General features: G+C 36.0%; 1 protein-coding gene across 3 annotated transcripts in view; it reads right to left on the reverse strand.

Annotated features, from left to right (window-relative positions):
- Positions 1-17,313, reverse strand: part of GRM5 (glutamate metabotropic receptor 5) — a gene marked incomplete at both ends in the record, with an annotated part of 270,563 nt that overhangs the window by 7,558 nt on the left and 245,692 nt on the right. Inside the window, 2 exons of one of the 3 annotated variants that reach the window (XM_082775941.1) lie at positions 2,451-2,612; positions 4,163-4,258. The exons of 1 other annotated variant lie outside the window; for it this stretch is intronic. In XM_082775941.1, coding sequence (XP_082632067.1) covers positions 2,451-2,612; positions 4,163-4,258 — 258 coding nt within the window. The remainder of the gene's footprint in view (positions 1-2,450; positions 2,613-4,162; positions 4,259-17,313) is intronic. One more of the 3 variants, XM_082775942.1, reaches the window with a different exon arrangement.

Genomic DNA, 17,313 nt, shown 5'->3' on the forward strand with positions numbered 1-17,313 from the left:
TTTTAGCTAAATTTAGTAGCTAAGTTAGTGGCTACTTTAGTGGCTAAAGTTGAGTGTTGCTTTCCAACTTGAAGCAACATCTTATTTTTAAGAAGGTGATGATGAGTTACTGCTCCAACACTGTGCAAGCCTGTTTATCAAGGACAGTCTTCTGTGCTTAAGAGAGCCTCGTCCCTCCTTGCTCCTGGCTTTTCCACAGAAGTAGCTGACAGTGGTAAGGAGGTATCACTCAATGATATAATTATTCTGCCTGAAAAGGATTTGTGTGATATCTGTATATTTAATTAAAAACTTCTGATGAGGTGATTGTGTGTGCCTGCAACATGTGCAGGTATGGGCATATGAGTGTGTTGTTTCTCTAGTCTTGCCAGTCTACTTAGATCAACAGACATTTTGCTTGTAGTGACCCTTGTTCTTTATCCCTCAGAGCATGCAAATGCCTTGTAACATGCCAACAACACTGAAATGAACTAAGTAGTTGAAGAGGAGTGCTCCTCTAACCTTATACAAAGAATTGTGTAGTTTCTCTTGTGACTGCATGACAACCTGGATAACTGGCTGAAAGGATACAGAACGGGAAGGTAGCTAAACTAGCTCAGTTCTACCACTATAATGGTTTATCTTGTTGCCCTTTCTCTTATTTTAAATAGCTGTCTGTTCTGTGGAGATAAATAACAATGAAACACAAAATAATGATACAGGGGAAAAGATAATTTTGTCCTGTACTAAGTACTAGAAGTAAATGTCTTTTGCAATCATGTTGTGAACAAACAAACAAAAAAGTGCTTTTCCGTTTACAAGGACAAGGACGTTTACTATTATTACTCCTTGAACAGTAATCAGACATTACCTCCTTTCCTCATGGAAGTCACAGCTGATATTTACAAGAATAACTATAATCTATGAGGATAAAAAAAAACTAAAAAGCGAGGGATAGCTGGCAGACAAAACTTTTGCAATTGACCTCCCAGCATAGCCACCAGTGACAGCAGTGCTAGCATTTGTTTCAGGAGCATGCCTGGTTGGAAAGGGAAACAAAGTGTCTGGTGTCTGAATGAAACATTTCTATTGTCATGACCTAAAATGCAAAAATGATTTCAATACCAGATATAACTTTTTCCCTCTCTTACAGAGAATTCATCTCAATTGTTAATCAAGGCAGCTACTGCTGGGTTTTACTTGTCATCTGAAAAATGTTACTTCAAGCATCTCTGAGCACATCTCTGCTACAATGGAGTGTCCTATCAACCAGATAGGGAGAGAAGAATGCCACTTCTTGAACTGTCAGTTCTGCTTCCTGATGCACGCAGCTTTAAGGTGTTTTCAACATTGCTTAGCTGACACGTTCTGTTATTAATTTCAGTGAACTTTATGATAATTTGCTAAAGGTATGAAACTGAAATGGGAAAAAATAGTAAACATCAGCTTAGCACTGACTGAAATTAGAAACACAACCAGTGCACAAGAAAAGCAAATTAAGGAAAGAAAAAAAAAAAAAGGAAAAAATATAAAGGAAGGGAAAAAAAATAAAAGGATTTAACACTCCTAGTTTTATACCCAGAAAAAAGGAAACAAGGATTGATTGGAATTCCATCCTCTGCAAAGCACACACGATTGGGGGAACTTCCAGTGCCTGATAAATAACTACAGGCACATACACGTATGTATACTGGCAAAACAATTACTACACTGAATGAAGCAGTTTCTTATTTGTTGCATTTAATCAAACCAAAAATGCAAATATGACAATGTCTTGATGCTTGCTTTGTGAAAGCCTCATAAAACACTGCATTCCATAATTGATTTTATCTGATATATGTGAATGGTGTTTACTGGTGTTACAGATGTAGTAACTCTGTTAATCATTAATTGCTTTTCAAAGCATATCCATTTACTAAGTTATGTCACTTTTCATCTTGAGGGAAAAAAAAAAAAAATGCTATTTGTAAGACATATTCAGGGATCATTAACCCCGATGTGAAAAATATCCACTAGGTTTGGAAAACAAAAATGATATTGCATGAGGGATTTGAGAACATGAGCTGAACAACCCTGTCCAGATGAAACTGCACAGACTTTTTTAGGCTAACTGGGAGTTGGTCAGTGTCATGGGACCTCTTCATTGCCATTACAATACAAGCAAGGAAAGATGACAGGATCTTTTCATTTTCCATATGTGGTCAGATGCCTGTATCTGTCTTTTTCCATGTGTACTTCATCACAGTGATGTTCAGCACTGGTCTGGTACTTACTGAGACAGAAGATCTGCACCTACTTTCCTTCCTGAAACATCTGTGTTCTCTCTGGGAGGTTCCTAGGCTACTCAGTGGCAACTTTACTGAGCTCACAAAATTTGACAGGACCACTGGCCAGGACACTATGGCTGGAGACAACATAACACAGCCATCAAATGCAATTGCACTCTCTGTTAAGCAGCACATATTCTTAACTGTTTGAGTAGGTCTTGCAGCTGACAGTCTTGCTGTGGCACTATTAGACTGACACAGTTTCCAGTCTTTTTGCCTGTTAGGGCATCCTCTTTAACGGGAACCTCTTTCTCATCTCTACTTGACTCAGACCGATTACTCTCTGGAATGCAAACAGATTCTTCACTGTGAAGATATAAAATATAAAAAAGAAGTTTTTCAAGTGTTTATATATGGCCGGGAAAAACAAAGCTGAATACTGTACAATGAAATACAGTTGTTTGACATGTACATTTCTGCTCTACAAAATTCTGTTATATAGTAACTCCAGATAACTTTAAAAGGAAGAATAATTATCACCAAAGGCAATGCAATGTAGGAAAAAAAATAAAAATCTAGACATCACACAGACAAGAAACAGAATCCCAGCTGACAAAAAGTAGCAGGGCTGTATACATTTGGTACACCACATAATTATGAACATTCCTGATGTTACTTAAATGGCAGGAATCCCCCAGGTGTGTGGTAAGTGGCATTATACCTGATAGCCTTATGTACATGAGTGGATATAGTTGCACCCTAGGGGAATGTAACACCGTGAGTGTTTCACTGAACACCCTCCTACAGTGATAAAATCCACCTGTGATGTAACACTTGGGAAAAATAAAGGTATAATTTGGTCAAACTGTGCTCAATGGATGCATTTACAAAAACCTTGCAGGGGTCAATAAAGATCTTTTAATAAACAGTAAAGCAAATGTTTTTAACTTGTAGTAGAATGCAACATAGAGATACAATGCTTATTAAGAGTATCACTTTTTGATACCCTTATTTAGGTTTACAACCAGCTGTGACACAAGTAGCTTATTCATTTTTTTTAATGGAGATGTATGGAGAAATGGATTTTCTGTCCTATGGTAGAGTCAAACATTTAGAAATCTGACTGGACTCAAAATGAGATGGACAGTTGAAACCTCCAAATATTTCATAGAACTAAATTGTGCAAAATATTCATTACAAAAACATAAAAATGTCCATATTAAAATGGTTCATCCCAGGAACACTTAAAAATGTAGTACATAATATTCATTAAAGTCACAGCATTAACGTATAATGTTATCCAACATATGTCTAAACCAAAAATAAATATTTAAATTAGATTAAGTGGAGAAAGTTTTGAAAAATATGTTCTGAGCTCTATTTAAAATGTGTTTGAAACCTTTCCTTAGAACCACTGTATTACTTAGCACTTTCCCACAAGACATTTTGACTGGGAAGAACCAACATTTTCATTTTGAAAACATTTTCATCAATCTTGTTTTCTTTTTATGAGCACTGATGATTAGACAAATTATAGTCCCTAATATGTAATGGGGCCACCATTTTAAAGGGGCACTGGAGCTGTTGATGTTTGAATACTGTCTCTCTTTATCTGTCCTACTGGGTCAGGTGTGGTTTCTCCTCCCAAAAGCACCATATTATGACAACATCACACAGGACACGTGGTTTGCATCACTCAAATGAACATGGTGCAGGTTTTTTGCAGTCAGATGAAACACAGAAATCAGCAGTGGCCATGTGTTTTCTTTTAGATACTTTTTTTCTTTTTCTTTTTAGACATACTATATGGGATGCACAGGAATTACAGAGAGGATCTGGGCTGTCATTGTCCCAGGGCTGTTCCTCTTGTTCACAGACATATCACACTGACCTAAGGCCACTTGCTTTTGGCTTACCTGGTCATTGTAGCTCTCCCACCATTCCCCATACTCCCTTTTGGGGTGAAACATTCTATTTCCGACTTGTGCGGGGCCAGTCTCCTGCCTTTGTACCTAATAAATCACGACAACAACAGGAGCAAACAGAAAGAAGTGATTGTGTGCTCAGCTTTCTGTGACAGCTGCTGTGCAAAGGGCCATGCACATGAATGTTACTGTGGCAGTGGTGAGATATAGTGCAAAGCAGCTGTGGGAGCGATACAATAGCTCACCAGACCTGTGCTAAAGCAAACAGGGCTATGAAGGAGAGGTGCTCACCATTTATACAAATATATGCATATTGGAAGAGCTAAAAAATTCTACATAATAAATGGCACAGTAACCTTTTGTCTATAACAATTTTTTTGGAGTTAGACCAGCATGTAAAGGCCAGTAGTTTGAGCCAAACAACACAAATTAAGGAGCAGTGAGAAATCAACTGATGGCCACATTCTCAATTTTAACTTATTCTCTTTCTCTGATACTCCACGTCTGTAACACTTGTCTTCTTCCTCTGCTTGCCAAAGCAAACACCATTGTGGTTGACTGCTTGGCTAAAATATGGGTGGGCTCACAGTTTATGTCACGAAAGGGCCTTTAATTCTCCATTTGCAATAAAAGGAGGCTAGATGACTTTTAAGACATAGATATGAAGTCAAGTGAAAACAATACCAGTGTTAGAGCCCAGTGCGGTACTATGAAAGCCTTAAATACCATACCTTAAACTTGGATAAAAAACAAAAATAGTACTTGGATAAACAATTTAATACTTGAGGATTTAATTAATCCCTGGATCAGATACCAAGATAAGATCTGGTCATCATTTACTCTCTGAGCACTTAAATGGGATATGAATATTGCAGAGATCTTATGATGGCTCTCTTCCCAGTGGTGATTTTCATCTTAATTGTGCAAATTCCTGTGCTATGTGTTGAAATATCTAGTCAAATGCTTTAGTAAAGTTTAGGCAAAAAGTGTGCAGCAGATCACTTCTCAAAAAGTTGTTTGTGATATTTCATTCCCACATGATATAAACTTCATCACGGGTATTTAACAAAATTCTGTGGGAAGAAGTCAATTTGGTTTAACACTGCTAACATGACAGACTAAATGGTTTATTTATTCCTTGTCCGTTAACCTGATCTAGATAACAAAAAGTACCTTGAAGACAACAATCCTGAAAAAGAGAAATATCTTGAGTGAACACAAAGTCTTAACTTTGGATGCAATTATAGTAGATCCTCAGAGGTAGTGTATATTGTATAAATAACTGAGGAAGAAGCTTAGTGAACCTGAGAGTGAACTGGAGACAGTAAAGTGAGATGTGCTCAGTGCAGAGAAGTCCTTTCATTTACAAATTATAACCTTACTGAAAGAAGGAACAACAGGAGCTTTGCAGACTGGCTATCAAGGGTTTTAAGTCAATCCACAGGGCGGTATGTGCAGTACTCCCAAATAGGTATGATGCTCACGCAGGACACATACATAATAAATGGAAGTTGATTCCTAGAGCAGAGGAAAAAGCGGACGGACTTAGAGAGTAGAAAAATTCACTGAAAATACAAAGGAAGTCAAACTGCATCATACAAATTCAATTGAGGTAACAAGAGAGAAAGAACAAAGAGAAAAGAATGTGTGAAAACTTCATAGGAAAGAAAGGAGATAAAGATGGTGTGAAGTTTAGATGTCAAAGAAGGTAGAGTTTAGGAAGAGCAGGAAGAAAACACAGTTACATTCAGACCTGTTAAGCAAAAGAGATGCTTTGTATTCAAAAAGACAGAAGGAGGAAAAGGTGTGACTAAGAAAAGGGATTTGGAGAACCTAAATGCTCACAATAAGCAGAATTCTAAAAAAGTAGCCAACAGAAGGAAGAAGAGGTAAGTCCATGGTAATCCATTCTGAAACAAAACCCTGGTTGAGATGCTTGTGAAACAGATAAAAAAATACCCCATTCCCCAGTCACCACCATAAATTTCACTGCCGTGCAAGTCAGCAGGATTGTTCTCAGACAGATTGCTATGAATGTCTCAAGTTTTGCTCTTCACTGGAGCAAATTAATCATCAGAAGAAATATGTTGTCACAAACTGCCCTGAAGTAACTGTGTTTCATGACAATCAGTGCTCAATACTCATGTAATTATGAAAGCAGTGACCAAGCTCTAATCAACCTTCCTACTGTGGAAAGTGCATCTCTGGAAAGAGATACCAGAGGTTCTGCATAAAAAGGGTTTTCAGCATTCAGAACAGATAAAGGTCATAATTTGCCCCAGAATGTCTTGTATCAGAAAAATGTCAATGTAGTTTGTCCCCCTCTTGGTTGTTAAAACAAATAACTTTAAATTATTTAATATGAGGAGTATGAGACTAAAAAAGAAAAAAAGATAAACAACCACCCCCCCAAAAACAAACAAACAAACAAACAAAAAAACAAAAACACCCTGAAACATTTGTTTCCAGTTGCCATATCAAATGCTAACACTAGAATGATTTTGCATTTCACCTGCCATATGGGGGAGGCATAAAACACTGCAGTGTGAGCTGTGTTTGTGAGAATGGATTTCTTTTCTTAGGGTTAGTTCCAGGACTGTGTATTGGTTAGAAGAGAGACAGGACTTTGTGTCTGTGCAAAAAACAGTTCAGGAGCAAATGCAGCTAAGTTCTGTTGAAGTCTATGAAAAGTTCTGCATTGGCCTTAGACTCTTTTTTTTTTTTTTTTTTGTATTTTTTATGTTTGCTTGCTTGTTTGTTCATCTGTGGGCATGGAGTTGCAAGTTGTTTCATTTTGTTGTTTTTAATCTTTTTATTTATTTATTTATTTTCACAGAGGTGAGTTGTCCTCAGAAGAAATCTTTAATGATGCACTGATGCACCCCAATATGTTTTGTGAGTGTATCAGTTACAAGAAAGTAGAGAATTAATTCCCAGTAATTCAATCACTGCAGTGCTTTATCACCAAACACTTTGGAAACCTACTCTGTTTTACAGAGCAGTGCTCTGCACTTTCTAGAAGGGGTCAGGAGAGAGAATTAAACTCAGTCCTGCGCTAAGAGAAGCAATGTCTGTATTGCCTGAGCTTTGGCAATACTCGGTGAACATATTAGAAGGAAACACAAGTATGACTGCTCAGATTTGAGGAACCATTACATCTTCTCCTTGTCACCTTCACCTTCCACCAAAACTCATCTTGTAGACCAAAATTAATGGATATTATGGGAAGTAAGGGTGGAATCAACATACTCAGTGATACCAATAGTCATCTATTGCAATGCTTTAGAAACCATGTTTAGATCTCTTGATATGTTTCCCCCTACTTTTATATTTTTTATTTTTTCAGTGAAGGTGTGAGTCCATGTATTAATGAGTGCTTTACATAGTCTTTGAATATGGACTATTTTTGATCTCTTTAGGCTATGTCTTCACTTTAGAGACAGGTGTTGGCATCCTGGATATATATATATTGAATGTAGTGCTAAGCAAATCTAATTTCTTGTGTAGGAGGAGAACTATCATCAGTTCATATTTCAAATGCAATCTCATAATGATATGCAGAAATGTATTTATTGAACACCAAATGTGTACTTGGCACTGTTTAGACCCAGAGGAAAAGAGTAGGTTTGGTCAACAGGATTTTTCTACTGCAAGGTAGGAGCAATGTCTCCATGAAATTGTACTTTGCAAGGGTGGAAAAAGTGACATTTCCATGGGAACATTTAACAGGACAGAGAAAGTAGAGCCAAATCTGACTGTAGGGCAAGGGCTAATCCTGTACTGGGGACATAAGTTCAACATTGCACTTGTTAATTCCTAAGGGTCTTGTTAATTATTAAGATTACAGGTTTTGGTCTGAGATACTGAGCATGGTATAAGTGTCTAATACTTAAGTATTAGACTAATACTAATACTCTATAGATTAATTACTAATACTAGACTAATACTAATACTAATTAGACTATACTAATACTCTTTCTGAATCATGTTTTTCCCCATAAGTTAACAGTAATAAAAACAGGTGATATTTATTATTTCAACCCCAAAACTGTTTTTCTCTATTTTGGAATGAAACTGAAGCAAGACTTTTTAAATCCCTGAAAAGGGAAATTAATAGAGGAGAGGAGAGGAAAGAAGAGAGGAGTGGGGATTCAGAAAGCTTAATAGTGCATTGATGAAATATTGTCTCTGGTTTCCATTGCTTTTACTGATTTATTTTTTTTCAGTGCAGTTATGCCTGGTACTTGGACAGACAGCTGAATGTTACAAACCTGTCCACTTTTCCAGGCCCAGTTATGTATGTAAAATTTTATGTACAAGTAGTATTTTTCACCTGCACTATTGTGGCATTGTTATTAAGAAACAACAAAGGTCTTGCATTTCAAGAAAGGTGTTTCTCTTTTCTGATGTTTTTTATCAATTCAATCCATTATGCTATCCTGTGTATTTCATATATTGACTCATATATTTATATTTAGTTTTCTAATGTTTTGCATCTTTTCTGGATTCTGAAGTGTAGTGTTTTTATATATTTTAGCAACCCCCTGGCTTGAATTTCAATTGCAGTTTTTAGAAAATGTCTGTAATCAGAAACAGTTCTAAATCAGCTGATATTCCATCTCCTCTACCTCTATATACCAAATTCCAGTATTCAAGTACAAATACCATATTTATAATTCATACAAGCATTTTCATACTGACATATGTTTTGTTTGGACCTAGGCTAGAAGTCTTAGTCTTCTGCTTATCAGATTAAATAATTGACAGTTCATGCAAAATTTTGATCTGGAAAGAACCAGAAGTTCCTTTCACAGAAAAACCTGCGTTCAGGCCAGATGGTAGTGTGCAACAGAATTTACATCCTGCTTGCAAAATGGACATGAGACCATATGCATGGCTTGTCTGTCATATTCTTCAGCATGAGTGACAAAGATAATATTGATATGGAATAGAGTGACATTTATTTGTCACCAGAATTTCAGGAGACAGGTTGGAAGATGAAACACAAAGAAAAATGTGTAGGCACTGCTGTTAAAAAATAGAAAACTCCTCAGCTCTTCCTCTTAAGAAAACAAGTTGCTGGTCCCATCTTCACTATTCCTGAATTTTTTTTTTTTTTTTTTTTTTTTTATTTTTTTGTAGTACTAACGAGACTGTATTTTGCCATCTAGAGCATATTTGTGCAAGAGTAGACAGGGAATTGTTTATAATTTAATTTGAACAGTTCAGCTACGGTATTTGATTCAAAATGATGAGGACACTGTCCTAATAATATAAATAACTACAAATATTAAGCTTGAATACTCAATGTGCTCAGTCAATGCAGCCAAACAATTTATATAAATCAATCAATATTTTAATTAAATTTAAGTTGTGTATAAATTCAAAACAACAACACTAGCACTGCACACACATTAAAATTCATTGTAATCAGGGCAGTCAAGAATACCAATTCATTGTACAGAGGGAATGTTTTAGCAACAATTCATCAAAATATTTCAGACCTAATTCCTCTCACTGAGTTTCATAAAATATTCTTTAATCATCTCACAATATTTGAAGTTTAATTAATCACAGCATCAAGCTTGTTCAAAAAGACACCAGGAGAATATGGAAAAAATGAACGACTTAAACCATTCAGTAATCTCACCATCCAAGTTTCTGTAGCATATTAGATTAAAATATGTCAGAATGATTCATTTGGGAAATGATTCATTAATAAATGCAGACTAATCAGTCAAATGAATAATAACTTCCTCTAAAGAGTCAAAGATTTTTTCCTGCATGTCTCAAAATTCTCTTCTAGCAAGACTCTGAAGTGACCAACTAATACTTTGTAGTATCGTTATGGTTAGATTTCATTTCAGAAATAAGAACAATCCCCTTTGAGCCAGACCTCCAACTCACGTGAATTGTTGTTCTCTAATAACATTACATAATGTATGAAATTGATCTCCCAACTCCATACACACTCCATACCATACACACAAGAGTTAGTTCAAATAATTTAATGTATTAAGAAATTATTTGCTTATCCTATAAATCTTCAGGATTTCAAATAACATTGACATACTTTTTTTTTTCTTTTCTTTTTTTTTTTTTTTTTAACATTGAGAGAAAACCAGAATCATAACGTTCTTTTAGTGTATATTTTAGTGTACGGGTCTTTTAGACTCAGTCTGGAATCTCTCCTCTGCCATCATTTGGCATTGAAAATCACTGCTTTTTTCACCAGCTTAGAAAATAACTGTCTTTTCTAATCAATGCATATTTTATTCAAGACAGAATGGTTCCACCAGGCTTCAGGAGGAAAACAATCCATCCTGTCTGGATTGCTGACAGGCTGTTGATACAGCTCTGTATAGGAGGTGATATGCCTGTCTTGATCTCAATATTAGGAGCTTACCACCTCTTCTATACTCGCTTACATACTTCTGTGAGAAAACCAGTGCAACTACTTGCAGAAAAGGCAGAACCAGTTATATATTTGTTATATATTAATGTGTGGATAAGGAGCATTGTGTTTTTCTTGTTTTGCCAGGCAATGGACCTGATGGAGCGTTAGTGCATCATAAGACCACTCTGATCACCAAGAGTTTCTCAGCCCTTAACCCATAACCCATAATGCATGCCCTGACAAAGCCTGGTAAGTAAAAAGTTTCTCAACTAAGTTTGGAGGAAAACTCTAACATTCTTTCTATCATCATTCAAAACGTGTCAAAGAAATCGTTCATGTTGCATATAAAAGACAAAATTGGTATTTGTACTTTAAGAAATGTGTTTCCATAGAACATGCGGTGGCAGAAATTTAAGATCAGTATCTTTCTCAATGAGTATGCATGTTCTAAATGCCAGACAGCTTCAGCTTTCAACAAAATTTCAGCCCCCCCCCCCCCCAAAACATACACACACTTTTTTTTTCCTACTCAGCTAAATCAGGTTTGTAGGTTTCCTATCTTTTTTACAGGTCTGAAAGCTTCAAGTCAGATAACCACTCTGTTTTATCTCTCAGGAAGTTTATCTTATCCCCTGTGTTACGGGGAATTTGAGTCTCTTATATTTATGTCAGAATTCCTCATTCTGGTACGTATACACATATTATTTATTATAAGAGCATTTGATTACAGCTTGACAGTTGCCAGGGCTTCAACCCATCTACTTATTCATGGATGTGACACTCCCAATCAAAATTTGACTTCTAGGCCGTGCAGACTGTATGGACTGTATCTTGGAGCCCCTTGGCAAAGTGCACATAACAGTGTCAGAGGTTTATTCCAAGAATATTTGGCTGGAATATCAATAATAAAATGGAATATCAATAATATCAATATTATTTAATTATTATTAATAATAATATAAAATATCAATAATAAAATAATAAAAACATTTTAATAATAAAATGTTATAGTCAGACCTTTCAGAACTTTCTGTAACAGGTAAGATTAGTTCTCCAGTAAGTTCAAGCCTGAGTTCAGCTTTTTTTTTTTTTTTTTTCAGTGTTTTAAATGAATTGTTATAAGTTTCAGAATTTTTTGAATGTTTGAAATTTTTCCTGTAGAAAAGAAAGCAGTTCTTTTGTTGTTGTTAGTGGCTTTTGTTTGTTTATTTTGTTTTGTTTTGAGAATTTTTTATTCAGGCTTCTGAAAAGGTCATTTCAATATTTTGATACTGAGATAAGACATTCTGATGTATGACGTAGTACTTCAACTGCAATACTTTTAAACCATAAATGGCAGCTTCTAGGTGGATCCAAGCACAATTTTCTTGTTTTGTGGATCAAAACATCTCATTTGCATTGTCACAAAACAGATATAGACAGACATAAGAGGCAAAAAGAGAGAGAAGAGATAGAAGAGAGATGGGGAAAAAATAATAGTAGCTCCTTGCAGAAAACAGAGTGCATAATGTAATGGTAGACACCTGTTCCCAAAATGCCTCATTATGGCATGGTCTGGGACATATTGGTGTAAATACTAATTATAACAACTGGTGGTCCAAGGCTGAATCCAGTTCAGTGGGAAAACCTACCTTTATCATCACTTTGTCCCCATAGGAGACAGGAAATGGCTGTCAACAGCTTGTGCGCCTTGGAAGCTGAATGATACCTGTGCAAGGCAGGTATCATAGTGGACCCTCACACTGCTGCCACTGTTCCAAAATAATGTTTGAGAAAAAAAAAAAAAAAAAAAAAAAAAAAAAAAAAAAAAAAAAAAACGCCAAATGACATGTACTTCTTTGGTGAAGTTGTGAATATCTTTGTCTACTTTGAATAAGGAAAACCAAAATTAATAGTGATTTATATGAGTGTAGAATTTATAGTGGTTCACCTGAGGGTGAATACTGGCTTACCAGAGCAAGGGGACCCCACTCCCAAAAGAAAGATTTCAGTTCTATCGCTTCTGCAGAGATGAAAAGAACAACACCCAGTTCTGCAATCACACTGTGGAGTGACAAAATTCTTTACAGGGCAAGATAAGGCATTAACATATACATACATGTAAGTGTGTAGTTCATTTGCTTTGACAACTAACATTTCTGTTCAATTATTTAGGAAATAATACCTCATGGACTAGTAATTCCATGTGGAAAGAAACTGCCACAGTGGGCTATTAATTTTTAATTTCAATGAGATCTGTGGATTGATGGGGGTAAGTGTGTATGATAAGCTGCAGAAATAGCTGTGCATCTTTTCTGTTGTCTGGAGCTGAGATTTTCACATCTGGATAGAGGAAGTATGCATAGTACAGGAAACGTATTTTGAATACAGCTAACGCTATCTGACAGTCTGGTGATTCTTTTCTTTTGAATGATCATATCTATCTGCTTGGTTAACAGATCAGAAGTAATGCTCAGTCCTTTACTTAAATTAATAGTCAGAAATAATAGAAGAAATTTGACTGTCAACAACACTGTCACAGGGAGAACGGTCAACTGGCAATTAAAAAAAAAATCCTGCAGCACCTTAATTCATTTCTTCTGTCTCTCAATGCCACTGCAAAAAATAAAAAATAAATAAAGGGGGAGGAACGTGAATTAAGGCTCTAATCTTCAAGCAGAGAGAATTATTTTGGGATTACAGTGGTGTTTTCTGAACCTCTTCTTTCAGAGGTTTCTGCTTCACTGCCTAAATAGTTTCACTCTCTGTGTCCAGGTCATGGCTTGATCTACAGAAGGATTCCAGGATCCTCTTGTCTTTCCCTTAACATGTTACAGGCTGGAGCTGTTCAGAATTTGATGCTCAAGTGACTAAGCAGTTCTTGAAGGTGTTTTGGAGACCTCCAGCAGAAGAAGTTAAGAGCAGGTAACACTGTGTCATCCACAACTAACAGTGGGAGAATTCAAGAGGATGGGCATGGGCTGCACTGAGAAGAATTTGGAGTAATTTGAAGGGCACAGCAAAGAATATTGGTAAGACTGGAAATAATGTCATGTGTGGAAGAGACACAGTGTTTATGTGTGTTTTTAACACTTCTTTGTGTTTCTCAGAACAGGCAATTACCTACCTTAAAGGAAAGAAAACTTGCCTTTTGCAGGTGGAGGGAGATGTGTGTGTGTTTAAAGGGGCAGCATAAGCTTGGAAAATGAAAATTCTGTGGTTTGGGTCATTTAACAACATGTTAAAGAAACAAACACCTACAGCAGTTAAACTGATGTGTGCAATTTAGGGCAAAAATATTAGAAATGTAAAAGGAGCACTGAAACATCTGTTTTATGTCCCAGGCCAAATTAATGTAAGTGAGACTTTCTGGTGTGTAGCTCTTGCTAGAAATACAATATTATCAGCTCTTGTAGGAGAAACACACTCCTTATCTTACCAGGATATGGAGTTACTTGAATTGAGGAGAGGATGAGCCAGCCTGTATTTCAGAGAAAAGAGCTGTGTAGCATATGTGATAACAATTCCTGGGACCATAAGGTAAGAAGATTTTTTTCTCAAATTATTTATGGTCTTCCTAGTCCCCATGAAATTGACTGATAACTGGAAGCAGGAAGTACAGATGCTTCTCCGTACAGGTTGTGTGGCTTTCGCTCCAGCTACATGGTGTTCAGGATGCTTCTTTGTGGTGTTGTTTCTACTAATGTCCACTGTGGTAGCCTTGATTTGAAATGATGGTAAAATATATTTTGCTGAGTACTGCTGATTCATAATAGCCTACATGAAATAGTTTTCATTTCACTGGGTAAAGAACACTTTACCCTGCCCCTTTACAGACTTCGTTTGTGAAGATACATTCCAAGCCACAATTTGTCTGAGTTTCTTAATTGAAGAGCACCCCATGGAAAAAGTCATTTAGGACTGTAACAGATGTATTGCTTATTTAGGCAAAAACAGTCTTGTTATCTGTCATCTCTCAGCTGATGTAAGAACTCTGAATGGAGCCTTGGCATTATCTGTTTGACAATGATTTGATGCAATACTACACTGCTATAAATTAGTGTCAAGAAGTAAAATGCTAATGATAGGGGCCCCTCTCTGCACTGGTGATTTAAATAGCATATTTCTTTAAAATTCAACACTGACTCACTCTCTTTTAAATAAATCCCCTTCAAGCTATTTAAACAATATGTAGCTCTACTGCATATTTCCTTTGATTTTAAATACTTCAGTGTTTACCTGAAAAACTATCCAGACAACCTTTTGAACACTATGCTGAATAACACTGTGAAAGATATTAATTTGTGTACTTAAAAAAATAAAAATGTTTGAACATTAGAAAAATGGTTGGACTCTGGTTGCTCATGCTCTACAGTGAGCAGAATTGAAGCTGAAAGCAGCTTTCTGTTCTTTCTTGGAGATAATATCAGACATAGGTGAATTCCTGAACAGCATTTAATTTTTTTTTCAGTATATTTCAGGACTGTGTTTCATTTTCTTTTATGTAAATAGAGAGGCATTGATTAAAGAATTTCTCATAATTGATGGAATCATTTTCCTCTTGGATTCACAAATACTTCAGGCACATAATGGCTAAGCACAGATAAACTCATTGGTACCATCATAGTTTAACCAGCTGAGAATTCAGACACATACATTTAGAAGTGTTTCCTTTGTTGCAGTTTCTAGTGTTGATGAGCATTGCTGATGGCATGAAAGCCTGTCTCCAAGTTTTAACTGAAACATTCTAGTTTTTTATATCTAGGTATATATGCCAATATATCAACCTCGTCCTTCTTCATTCTTAAACACCTACATCTGACACACTCAATGCTATTCAGGACTGAAGTTATTTCCAAGATGGTGCTAATGAAAAAGAAATCACTACCAATTACAATCTATTATGTTTTACTAAGAACTCTCTACTACAGGTATTATGTACACATTGAAGCATATAAAGAAATGGAAACAGAGTCCTCAAAAAGAAGAAAATATATGTTATCTTTAAGGGTATTTAATAGCAAGTTACATTCCTTACTCATCAGAATAAAACAAAGATTTTAGAGCAATATCATTTAAAACTGGGTCTTAATAGATGACAAACAAATCCTTCCCAACTCTAAGTACTTCTCATCATCTAAAACTTCATCTTGCCCAGGATAAAAAACTTGTGAGATGGCAAACGAGCTCTGCAGCAAAAGTGAGGGAAAATAACAATGATCCCAAAGAGCAAGAAGGCCCTTCTGTTGAGGATATATTATGAAGAATATCTCTTTCAGCTAGGTTATAGGACTTCTGGCCTGAATTTCTCAGGTCATTCATGTATACAAAAAGAGGCTGTAGAGCCTTTGTAACCATCACTTAAACTGGCACAGAATTTATCATTTTGAAACAACTTCTTAATCTGCACCTGTAAATGAACTGGAAGATAACACTGTTTACAGATCATAAGCATTAAATATCTTGTAAAAAATAGATCATTTCTGTACCAATTAAAAGTCACTGAAAGAGAATCATGAGTAATGTTCTCACAGAAACAAATCATCATTTGGCATAATCTGCCCTCTGGGTGTTAATATTAAAATCCTGTCTAGGGTCTAAACTGTGGTTCACAAAAAAATTGAAGTATAAATTGTCCTTGTTCCATGATAAGTCCCGTTGTGAACAATGGCATGTCTGGAAACATTCATATTATCAATCCTAAAATCCATGTGTATTTCTCTGAGGAAGGAAATAGAGCTACCTGTCACTTCTAGGCAAGATATATATGGCTGAGGAATGACAAGACTGTTTTCCTGCATTGTAATTCATATAGGCCGAATTCCTAGTTTAAGTTAACAATTAAATAACCCCAAGTCATCCCCGTACCACCCATATCAAAAGTGAAAGGAATCAAAAGATGAAAATGAACCACCAGGATGGTTATGCTCCAGTGTCTATGAGGCTACACAATATTTGCACTCAAGAATTCTCCTTTTTCTTTGGTGTTCACTCAATGCAGTTTATATATACTGAACATACAAGCTGTCTTCATGACCACTGAATTCCGATAATTTCTTTGGAAGAAACAAAGAAATATCTATCAAGGGGGTATCTGGTTAATGTCAGGAAGGGTAGCAAAAGTGGGGCCTGTGAACTTCTGAATTTGATGGAGTTAGGAAAATGAGTATAGAAAAAGGTATCAAGATAGATAAAGAAGAGAAGATAGGTAAAGACAAAAAGAAAAGTCAGGAAGAGATGGTAGAAGGAAGGAAAATCAAGGGAATAGGAAAGTAAAGGCATAGCAGAAGAGTCATATGAAACAAATCCTCAGATGCCTGAGAGTAGCTCACGATGCCACTTGTGTTGACTGCTCCACCTTGATTGTGCAGCATTAGCAGCAACCCTATTGTTGTCCTGTTGTGACTAGAGGAAATATATGGTACTATGCAATTCATTCAAGTGGAAGAGATTGCAAGAGTGCTTAAGGACAAGACAATTAGTTATATATATATATATATATATATATATATATATTTAACTCCTAAGATCTTGTTTCCTTCCCTGCAACAAGTGTACGGTTGATACAAACCTTTTTTCCATCAATGTAATTGTTTGCCCATTGCTCTGTGTCCAACTTTTGTACAGCGTTTTGACTAAATCAGACCTTGGATCTTTTACAGATGTGGGAGAGAGGTCTTGTTCTTCTCCCAGTGCAGAGGCAAACAGAATTAATATATCTCCCTTTGTCTTTTCACTATTTGTATTATTAATTAACTCTCAGAAG

This window comes from Aythya marila (assembly GCF_965140915.1).
Source record: "Aythya marila genome assembly, chromosome: 1".
NCBI lineage: Eukaryota > Metazoa > Chordata > Aves > Anseriformes > Anatidae > Aythya > Aythya marila.